Source organism: Schistosoma haematobium, chromosome 1 (genome assembly GCF_000699445.3).
Source record: "Schistosoma haematobium chromosome 1, whole genome shotgun sequence".
Classification (NCBI taxonomy): domain Eukaryota; kingdom Metazoa; phylum Platyhelminthes; class Trematoda; order Strigeidida; family Schistosomatidae; genus Schistosoma; species Schistosoma haematobium.
In genome coordinates, this window is record NC_067196.1 from 30,509,894 (window position 1) to 30,522,165 (window position 12,272).

Sequence of the window (12,272 nt, forward strand, 5' to 3'; positions counted from 1 at the left end):
TTGAGTAGGTATAATACAAGTATTCATTTCCATTTTATCTTGATTAAAACATCAACGTTTGTCATTAACTTACTGACTAGTTCAGTTTGATCAAATTAAAGTGAAAAGAATTTACAATTCGTATAAAACTTGGTAATGATTGACAACACTAACTACTTAATAAATATAAAGGCTTAGAAATACACTTAAGTAAGATTATTTTTCAACAAAGTTACTTAATGATAAACTATTTCTGATTTTATTAATAATGTTATTTTTAACTACACCAAATTGATACTTAAACAGATCGTTTTCTGGAATGGATCGTTATGAACAAACTATGATTACAGTTACAGCAAGGTAAGTCAAAAAAATTTATAAATGATATTTTATAGGTATCATTACCAAGGTTTGATTTGATCATTTCGAATAAATTGAGCATTGTGTAAATTGTTATAAATAAATAATATTTTTGCAATATCCCAATGAGTAGAAAAATAAGATTTTCTGACGTTTCGCAACTTGGTCTAAGCCACTTCTTCAGAGAATAAATAAGCAAATTAAAATTAATCCAAGTTTAAATCATACAACGGAACAATAAGCTATTTATTAAATGATATTTGAATTTATTATTTACACAATTTTCATTCTTTTATTAAGGTGTTTGTATTAGTCCTTTATTTTCTATTAAAATACCATAATGTATAATAGACGTAGACAATTTATGTTTATATTATGAAACGTTTGTACGCACAATGATTATTTCAAATCCAACAATTACCACGTCATAATTATCTTATATCAACATTAGTATTCTATAGTAGAGGTTGTTCTTTACATTCAGTTTGGAAGAATGATGTATTTAAGTTTGGGAAATGTCAAAATATTATTAAGTAGAAAAATACAAAACACTTAGAATTTGTCTCATATAAGTTTCAGTTTTATAAACTACAGATCAATAAATAATGTTTTCAATTAAAATGAATAACAATAAGATTGTTATCAACAGTTCTATAAAATTCTATAGTATTATAGTGAACGAGAACACAGAAGTGGGGACAACCAAATGTATGTGAATACAGAATTACAGGACAGTTTAATAAAATCTGAGAACCATACAGTAAATACTTCATTTACAAAATTTCAACCAATCAACTAAGACTTCAATTTCCTTCCGTCCATACACCAAGCATTCTTTGTTCTCGTTCTCTTTTCTTTGATCTTCTTAGCCTTCTGCATCCAGGAATTTCACTTTCGAATAATGATATATACTACTTATATTTGTCAACATCAGTAGCACATACCACAGTATAACATGAAGTCTTTTATATATATGATAAATCAAAAACTTTAAAAAGAAATACATTTGCTTAGTTAAGTCATTCACACGCAGAGTGCATTTTCAGCTCTTTGTTTAAATCTTTTACACATTTGTCACCTACTATGACATATATGTATAAAGTTTTCAATTGTTAACCGCCCTGAAATAATACAAAATTTTATTTCAAGTTGTCAAGTCAAATGTGGTCAGCAATTGTTTTGTTTTCAACAGTTGCTTCTTCATAAAAACTTTTTTCTTACCTAAACATTTCTTATTAATAATAAGACAATATACATAATATTCTATAAATTATTCCATCTATTCATAATATTTGTGTTAACAACAGTAACCAATTACTTTTTAAACAAAAAAAAAAAACAAAATATTCTCATTGTTACTATTGTAAGAATGAAATAATGTCATAAACATTTGTATATACAAATTACAGGTTAATTCATGTTTAGTATCCATTGATAAACTGAATATATATATATATATATATATATATATATATATATATATATATATATATATATATATATATATATATATATATAGTATCAGTATGGCTAGTGATTAATTTTTGTAACTTACAGTCTAATTGTAGAAATTATTCATTCATCACATTTATCTGGTAAATAAGTATCCTATTGTTTATTTATTTACACGTGTACATACTTTTGTAGCAATATGGTAAGTGTTTTTTGCTTAGTAGTTTGTAATATTAATACTTCTTTTTGTTTATTACAAATAAGAGTTAATAGAATAGATTCAAAGTATATTAAAAATTTTTATCAATGATTTTATTTAGAAAAATGAAAAGATCATTTGTGTAACTTACTTAGTTTGTGTATACGAGTCTTATAGTGATGTCGTTTTATCAAACCCTATTTTTTTTCAGGATTAAATGTTTACTAATTCTTAGAAAGTATGTGCCACTAACCTGACAAGTAATATCCTTTACATAATAACCCAATCTGTTTAGTTCTAATATAAGCATTACTCGTATGGATTTCAATAACGAACTTTGGAGTGAAATCTGAACGTTCTAATGATACATTGTGGTCGGTAAACTTTAGTCACATTTGAAATGGGACTGGACATACTGTCATTGCTGATCATCGTAGAATACGGTAAAAAGGCTAAAATTGAGAGTTTAGACAACAGAATGGTAGCTTAGGAGTCTAAATCTAATGAGCTTGACACAGGATGTGAAGTTTAAAGGTCAGATTTCTAATCGGATATTGAGTGTACACTGCTATGAAGTCTACAGGACAAGACAGTTTCATGGTGCTTCTTTGTTTCCAATGTTTTCCTAGATAGTATTAGTTTATGATAAAATCCAATTTTACTACGAGACCAATTTCTTTTAACCACTTGAACTAACTTTCAATAATTGAACACCCTGAATATAAGATATCATGTTTTATCAACAATTGAATTCTTAAATAAATTCTACGATAATAAAATATAGGCTACATAGTTTCTTCAACATATATTCTTATTCTTATCAGGCATACTAATATCTATGTTGATCTAATCATTTAGCTTTCTTTCCACAACGTCTATAAATAGGTCATTAATAAAAAAAAGTGGTATACTTTAGTTTAACATTTGTTACAGCATTTATTATCATTACTGTTACGTAACATATCATAAATCTACTTCGTCAAACATTTTGTTCAGTTTACTTATTTTAATAACAATCTTATCAGATTTTAGAAATGGTTATTATTATTATTATTTTTATTGTTACACAAATGCATAGCTAAAATACCATCATAACAAGTGAGCCTTTGATAAATGTGTTTATTGACAAATATAAGTAAGGGTCAAATGAAATAGTTTGGTAGAAACACATTGATTGTTCAAAAAGTAACTATGTGATTAATGAAGTGTTAAAATAGCAAGTTTAGAAATATTATAAAAGGGAATTTATGGTGTTACATAATTTTTTGTAAAATATTGAAACATTTCGGTCAATAACTGAATTTATGTTAGGAAACTATGAGTATTTATTTAGAATACTTTCTAAATAGATTTTTTTTATAAGTATCTTCTATCCTTGTTGTCTACTTCAAATTTTCTAATGATTTTGTTTATTTAGAATATATACAATGAAACCTGGAACAGGTCAACGTATTTATTTAGGTTCTTCATTCATTGACAAACAGCATAGTTCATCATCATTTTCAATTCCACCACTACGTAGTGAATTTCATACAAATGAAGATGGTTCCGGTCAATTAATGTTCGACATTACAAGATTACTTCCTTCTTGGGCTTTAATTGTTAAACCGATAAAATCATATCAATCATCATCTAATTTTGATACAATATCTGCTGCTTATTTATATCGTGATAATTTCAGTGGTAGACCTTATTTAATTGGTAGATGGCCAGGAAAAGTTGAGTTAAGTTTAGTTGCAACTCTTGGTGATTTTCAACCATTAGCAACACTTTCAATTGATGTGGTTGATTTTGACGATCTTACTGTTCGTCAACCAAATTCTGTGTATACAAATGAAAATATTGATATTGTAGCGTTAAAAGCAGAATGCATTGTAAGTATAATTATTTTAATCATGAATTTTGTATGATGTAACTTGTGGAAATATAAAGTATTTGAGATTTAAAGCCAGAGAGGAATGAATACCAATCATGATATTGAATGTATAACATAAAATTATTAATAATGTATCACTTATTGATTTAATCACAATTGACAAGATAACTTAGTTTCCAAATTTTATATGTCAGAAAACTTACTTATGAACCATAGTCGATTAGACGTTTTAGTTTTCTACTAGAGTTTTTCACTGTGATCACAGTGATAACTTCTAACTGCATTTTGATTTCAGAATATCACAGCTCTATTCTGATCTTTTTGGGTCTAACGGAAAATGAATGTTTGATATTTTTCTAAATATTATTGACTTTTTATCAACAGTTTACAAGACAAAATATGTGCTAACATTCATGGTTTGTTATAATCAGGAAAAAAATTCAGTTTTGTACGAGATAGAATTGAAGTTTCAGGAGCTTTAGGCACTAGATTGCAGAGATGTAAACGAGAAATCCACAGTTTTGTAGTTTTATAATGTGACATAATCCCCAGCTATAATTACCACTATGCCAATGTAATACTTAAAACTAGCTTACCAGCACTAGATATGGTTTATTATTACGAGTGTGAGAAATCCACCTTAGAGCTAGTTAGCTGTAGAAATAAGACTATTATCAATTTTCCTGTTTTTTCAAGGGATATTTAATTTGTTCGAAGATACTTTCAGTCACCTAGAGAACCGCTGAAAACCAGTGATTTCATATTCAAACTATCGTAATACATATTCATACGTATCGGCCTGTACTCACAATTGTAATTACATTTCTTGGTAGTCACTTCATGAAAGTAGTGGAGTTGAAACCAAAAAAAATAACATAAGGATATGATCCCCTCCATGTCAACACAGAATTAAGTCTATAAATTAGAATGTGTTGATCGTGATGTCTTTTATTCTAGCGAGTCATCTCGTGAAATCTTGACTCGAGCTTAAGAAGATCTTAGCTACTCAGAAAACCACCTAATAATCCAGTAAAAGTTGAAAGACTTCAAATTAGGTTGACAATAGTTGTTCATGCTGTAACTATCAAATCGATTTTAAAAATGTCAAAATAATACGGGAGGATTTTTCCAACTATAAAGAAAGTGAGTAGCAAAAGCGTTGCATATATTGCTAAATCCTACTGCCTTGAATAGAAGAGTTCTTACTATGCGAGCTACCATATCTGATTTTATTCACACCACACACTGTTATAATTCATACAAATTCAACTCTTTACTTTCACATTACAAATGTCACATTTTTCATCCATTATTACACACAGATACATCATCATGTCTCATATAAATCATCTTGAACAAAAAGACGTAACACTGACTAAGTCAGATCTGTTATTTTTTATATTAAACATCTTAAATATTTCTACTTTGTTCCTTTTTACTATTTAAACTTGGGTTAATTTTATTTATTTACTTATACTTTGGAAAAGTGGCTTACACTGAGTCACAGAACGTTAGAAAATTTAATTTGTCTACAAAAAGACGAACAATGTAGTTGATAAAAGAATGTGTAAATTAAATAGAAAATCCAAATTATAATTTAAAAAATTATAAAAATATTTTTTGTTTCCTACCTGAGAGCTAAATACGTTTGGATTTAAAAATTCTCGTTATTTTATCATATTGTATGTTTATCCTTAACTACTTTAGTCATTTTAAGATCTTCTTATCCCTCTAACATCACTTTGCTAGAATTATCTGTCTTTATACCAAAATCTTACGTTGTTTGTGCTTTCAGATTCTGCTATCTTTTAGTGGATAACTATTTTTTGATTTATCTTATCGTCTCAATTAAACGACAGAATACGTTAGCATAATTGACAGTATAGTGACTGATTAAATATTAGTTTAATTAAAAATTTGGAAGATAAAATGTATACAAGCGGAAAAAAATTAACTAAAACGTAATTAGACTTAAATTATCACGAAAAAAGGCTTATTAATATTTACAATAATAGAGTAAGGGTAATTCAGTACTCTTAGATTTTTTGTCTAGGCATTATGTTTGTTTATATAAATAAGCGGTGGGTTTACAAAGAATATATATATGTAAATGAGGGTATTTGTATAAATATTGTTTGGGAATTAATTATAAGACAAGATTATTTTTCTTGTCTGCTTTTCTGCTACAAAATATACTAAAGACGATTTGAATTAATTTATTATGGAATTGGTACTATTTAATGTACGCCAATCAATGCATTGTCTATTATGTGGTTACAAAAGACCGAAATGTTGATTTGTTTATTTAAAAAAAAACATTTTTTATGTCGATATATTTGTCGGAATGGAAAGCTATAAGATTATAGTAGTGGATCAAACTTTTCAGAGTACATGGGATGAAAAAAACTATTAGTAAAAAGTGACTACGTGGTTTTGTAAGCAGATTAGGTTTATTAATAAACTACTATCTTTGTTGAAAATATATTTAATCTACATCCATAATAAAATAAATTCTTTCTTTGTAACAAATGTGTGATTTCCAAGAAGAATAGTGCTAGTATATATTTTGATGGTTATCCCTAGGATTAGTGGGTCTTTTATAAGTATAAATCACAAAATGCCTTTTAATTTATTTTTTTATACTAGTTTGCATTGAGATTGATTTGTTTTTACTATACCAAAATTAGCTACTTATAAGTAGTACAAAACGTTCGCTAACAATGTTTCCAAACCTTTTATATACATGTTACTTTAGGACCCACACTTAGAACTATCTGGAAGTCTTAATCCAGCAACGACCGGCAACTCCGAAGGTTTATTATTTGATTCTAGTTCTCAGGATACATATCGAAAAAAGTATTCACATTTATTTGACGATAAATATGATGGAATACGAACAACAACGATTCAGGATTACAGTCTTCCGAATCCTCATCGACTCAATATTAATCTCATTGGAAGAAGTCCAAAAAGTGTAAAACTGGTTACAGCAGCCGCCTCATCTACAATCAGACATCCACAATCCTTCAAGTTTAAGCTAATTCAATCAGATCAAAACACTCCTAGAATTATGGATACAGTTGGGCCCTCAGTTTCTTCTGCTGTGTGCCCAATTCATTTGTTAGTTATTAATATTATTTTATCGGACGGTAGCATGATTGGTGCACATACTGTGCCGAAAAACCAACTAAGGATATCATCTTATGGATCAAAGTATGTCTGGGATCCTGCCATGTTGATTCAACCAATGAATGATGAAAGAGAATATGCACAGAATATAACTGTCCCCATAAATAGCTTAATTATTTGGCCTGCCGTCTTAACCGACACAAAAGAAGCAAAGTTTCATTCATTGCCACTAGCTATTATGGATGACGTGTTTGTGTACATTAAAAAATCAGGAATGGTTCAAGATCCTGGAATTCCACAGAATCCATCATATTGGTTCAGTAAACAGAAAAAAGATAAAATATCTGAGAAGATACTACGATCAAGCGAACAGGAAAAGGTAAATCAGAACAACAATTTCACTTTTGCAAATGCTTCTTGCCAGAATTCAAATGGTTACAGAGGACTTGAATAAGCTGAAACCAATTTCTTATAAAATTTTAGTTTTACTTAGCTGGTTTTATTGAAATAATATTGGAATTTCAATTATCTTTATGTTTTAAAGCCGTGAAAATGATTTGTCATTGTTATAGAATTATCAACATTACGATCCATATATTTTTCATCATAACAAAATCTTATTTCTTCTTATACAATGAAACTTATAGATAAAAACCATGTAAATCGATTCATTGAATTATTTAACCGGTTCCAACAATTTAGGTATGTTAACTGATGGAAACATTAGACTGTAAATACTCTCTCTCCCTCTATTTAAAAAGAACTGCTCGACTTATAAATGAAGTCAAACTACTGTTGATTCTAACCTATATTTCTTTTCTGGAAGTTGAATCCCAATGGTATGACTGTCACACTTCAATCAGGTCACCATATTACGTAACCCTTATCCATTGACCATGTTGTATAACTATCTCGATCAAAAAAGGTTTTAATGGCATTTAAAGTCTAAAATATTTTGATTCGATGTTGATTTTTTTCTATACGCTAGTGATAAACTTTTCTTCACAATACTGTGTTCATTTAGTTAACTAATGCACATATGCAAACATTTTGAAAAATAATTTAGCAAATATGGTAGTGAAATTCAGGGTTGATCGATGTTCATGAGAATGAACCGTTTAGCAATTTCTGATAAGAATCATTTCTGTTGATCGTTTAACATAAGCACGATAGGTCCTCTTTTATTCAAATAGATGATTTCATGACTTTTGCTAGAAAATAAATCAGATTTGTTAAGACATATTAGGCTAAAGAAATGTTGCTGACAATCTATATGCGGAATATCGAGGAAATGTAGTCGAGTGTTTCCGCACATTAAGTTTTCTTCACTAAATAGCTAAAATAATTTGTCAAAGAAAATAGACTTCTTCATTGTACGAAACATATGCAAACAGAAAGCAGTTATTATTATGAGTTTTTTGTATTGTTTGTTTGAATCTTCCCATTGATCAGTCTCTTATTGGCATATGTGCATCCTATACGTAGTGCCTCAAGTCATAAGCATTATAAACACAGATGGATGATGTCTAGGAGTAGAATTCATGATGAGCGATTCGTCCTGCTTAGCCCTCATCGGCAGGATGTACCTGCGTTCCACGGTTGATGTTCACTCCGTGTCTCTATCCCAGCAACATCCGTTTGAAACGCCATCACGCTATCCACTTAGCTACTGAGTCTAGATAGACTCTAGCTTGTGCATTGGGACAAAGTCTTAATTCATGTTTACATTGTTTGTTTGCAGGTATATCCAGTTGATGAGTCTCAAATAGGACGAAGCGCGCCTCGTGGATTCCACTGCTAACCACAATCCATGTTTACCTGTTAGTTATTATTATGCACTGAATATCCTAATAAATTATGTAGACAATCATCTGTTTAACCCTGAGTATTCATTTTGACTTTCATGATTTTAGTCAATCTAATAACTAATTGACAAACATTATGACATGGTTTTAAAAAATACTTCTGTGTGAATAATTATGCTGATATCTCCGTCACAATATCGACAATGAACTAGGTCAATAACCTATATCTGACAATTTAGAATTAATAGTTGCAATACTGGATTTCAACTTTAGGTTATTTGTTTTTTTGTTAAAGAATAAATGAATGGCGTAATGAAGGTTCACTTCAAACACAATTAAAAACTTTCATTTATATCGAGTAATATTTAGAAAAAAACATTTATGGCTGACATTTAAGCAGAGCTAAAATAACCTTGGAATGTTCACCTGTTTACTACGGTTAAATGAGGATTATATATTGATATGAGGATTATGGATTGGGATCTATAGTCGAACATTAGTGTTAGGATATAGATTTATTGCTTCCATCACGAATTGATATCAGCTATAATGCTAAAATGGTATTCAGCTGAATGAGCGAATGAATTTCGCATCAAAATTCAAGATCTAATATCTTAAATCTGGTTGGTTCATGCATAAATTATAGTCTTGTCGTAAATTTTAATAATGGAATTCGGAGCGAAAAATATAATCAATTTGTAGATTTAATTTAAGATTTTATTAAATAAAACGATAAAACTCTTTTGGTTTCTTTTTCTTATGTAGGATAGTTCAGTAGCATCTTCAAACACTGGATCATGGCTTCAATTCAATACTTTATTATCATTAAGCAATACAGAAAATTCTTTCAAATCAAATGATTCGAAAGATCAATATACACAAACTGTTCCACTGGTAACATATATTTTAGTTATTATTAGTTGTTCGGCAATACTCCTTTTAATCATTAGCTGTTCTATTGTTATTATTCTTCGTAAAAGGCATTCAAGACAACAAAAAACTGAAAATAAAATTCAATTCAAACTTCTTCCAAGTTATCAAGGACATTTGGATGAAAAATTAGGTAAATTTGATTCAGATGAGCCAAATGACATTGATGATAGGATCCTTAGTGGTCGATTACCTGCGTCTCATATGATTTCGTCTACTGGAGATAGGTCCAAACAATTAAATATAACATCTACAATTTGCAACATAAATTCTGGAGAACCGTTGATTTCAGGAGGCTGTGCAGTAGGTTCCTCCCCACTTTGTCCAGAAAGTCGAACACATATGGTTTCTGGACGTAGTTGTAGTAGTATGGGTAGTGGAAATAGTGGTACATTTATCAACAATAATATTAAGCGCTCTATGATTATAGACACAACAGCAAACCCCTATCTCATATGTTCAGAATCATCATCATCAGGCAGAGTTCAACACGTTTCTCAACACAGCTGTTCTACAAATTTATCTTTAGTTAATACTCCTCCTGCCATGATGAATTATCAACTGGTTTATGATAATCCCACTTCCCAAGAAAACTGGAATACACCACCAGCGAATCCATCTATTCATTCAAATCATCATTCTAAAGCTCTATATTATGATGGAGGAAATATGGATCAGTGTGTAATGTGGTCCACAACTCATCATGTTGACGGGCAGCCATGTAACGGTGATTATACTAGTGGTCTTGGTTCTCTCGGTACAGCCGAAGGTTGTAGTGACGAAGGTGTACCATCTGGTATTGAAGTGAATAGTATGTCTCAGGAATTAAATAACAATAACACTAGTGGGATCAGTTGCTACCCAGGTTCTATGAAGTACAAGTTGGATCATATCTGTCAACAACAAAGACAAACTCCCAATAGTTTTCGTTCAGTCAACGATAGCTTCACTGGTGTGATAAATAACAGCGGAAACAGTACTACGAGATATCACTCTAGAGACGCATCAAAAAAATACAAAAACAATCTATTAAATGGAACTATTCTTGATAGTTCTGGTGTCTGTGTAGGCGGTGGAAGTTTAAGTGGAGCTAGCAGCGGAGGGGATACGTCAGAATATAGACAAGATAGGGGTCATCTAGGATCGCTCTGTCAAATGAATAGAGATATGAATAGTAGATCTAGTCACATTATGTATAGTCCAACAAAAGAAATAGACACAAAATTGAATACAGTTTCTTGTTCAATGAATGCACAGAAAGTTGTTGATTTGACATGTGACTGTACGTCGAATTCATCTCCAAAGAACCTACATATGTTTGAAAGTTTCCCAAAAGTCAGTCTCCATGTAGAACAAAGTGAGAATATCGGCGAAAAACTCCGAAAAGGTGTGATGGTTTGTGAAAATAATGTTTTGATCAATATGCGATGTATCCCAGCACAAGACGATCCACGCAGTAAACTAGATGCTAACTTTTGTTCGAATACACACGACCTACACTCGACACATAATTCCACTGGCGAGGAGTGTGATGGATTTTCTCTTCACGTACCCCCTATGATGTTACTTAATAGTCAAGTTAATTCGGGCTCTGTGACGAGGTCTTCTATAAACTCACCAATAATGCCTAATCGTTCATATGATTGGGTGGAGCCAAATTCATATAATCCAAAACAGCCATCACATGGCTATAAAAGAAGTGACAGTTTTGGTATGGCCACTCATAGAATACCTGTAGCTGCAGTTGAATGTTATAAGAATAGTGATTTAACACCAAAGCTAGATTTCGATTCAGACGATTGCGAATTTTCTTGTGAAAAACAAAATCTCTTTAAACGAGATTCTCTCACATTGGTTGGTGCAGTTGACGAAATGATTGGTGATATTTCGGATATTACTGATGAAGGAGTGATCCTACAGAAATCGGCTAATAAGCAAGCAGAAATAACATGTAATGCCGACAATAGTGGGATGACTTATCTGTACAAAATACCAGCTCCTGAAGTTTAAATTTTCGCTTAATATTATCTTCATTTTACACGAATCTAATATTATGGCGATTCATTCAAGATGTAGGATTTTCCTCTGACTCTATGAAATTTCAGTAGGTCTAAGCAAGCTTTGAAAATCACATATATCACGAAGAAACATAAACAAAGTACTACTCTAATTTCTTACCATTCAAAATTGTTATTGTTATCGACCCATTTTTTATCTGTAAATTATTTTGCTACTGATTACTATGTAAGTAGGCTAATTTATAACCATAAAGTTGCCTTATGTAATATAAATAGACCGAAACATATTCAATTAAATAAATTAGTAACCTTATTTGCATTTACCGCTGAATTTTTTGTGATCACTGATGCTACACAAGGGTTATAATCGCCCTTGCTGAACAGTTTTTAAACTGTTTTAACTTTTTAAGAAATTTCCCACCCTATTTCAGAACTATTTTCATTTGAACTTTCATACATGGATTGTAACGATAAGTTTACTTTCATTTTGATTATAAGCTATGTGTTCATTTAATTCTTTACTG

General features: G+C 30.4%; 1 protein-coding gene across 1 annotated transcript in view; it reads left to right on the forward strand.

The window, feature by feature from the left end:
- MS3_00007287 (uncharacterized protein) overlaps window positions 1–11,740 on the forward strand; it is a gene marked incomplete at its 3' end in the record, with an annotated part of 95,064 nt that extends 83,324 nt beyond the window's left edge. The window contains exons 6-9 of the mRNA XM_051215550.1: window positions 286–339; window positions 3,408–3,864; window positions 6,622–7,374; window positions 9,566–11,740. Coding sequence (XP_051073689.1) covers window positions 286–339; window positions 3,408–3,864; window positions 6,622–7,374; window positions 9,566–11,740 — 3,439 coding nt within the window. The remainder of the gene's footprint in view (window positions 1–285; window positions 340–3,407; window positions 3,865–6,621; window positions 7,375–9,565) is intronic.
- Window positions 11,741–12,272: the final 532 nt, after the last annotated feature.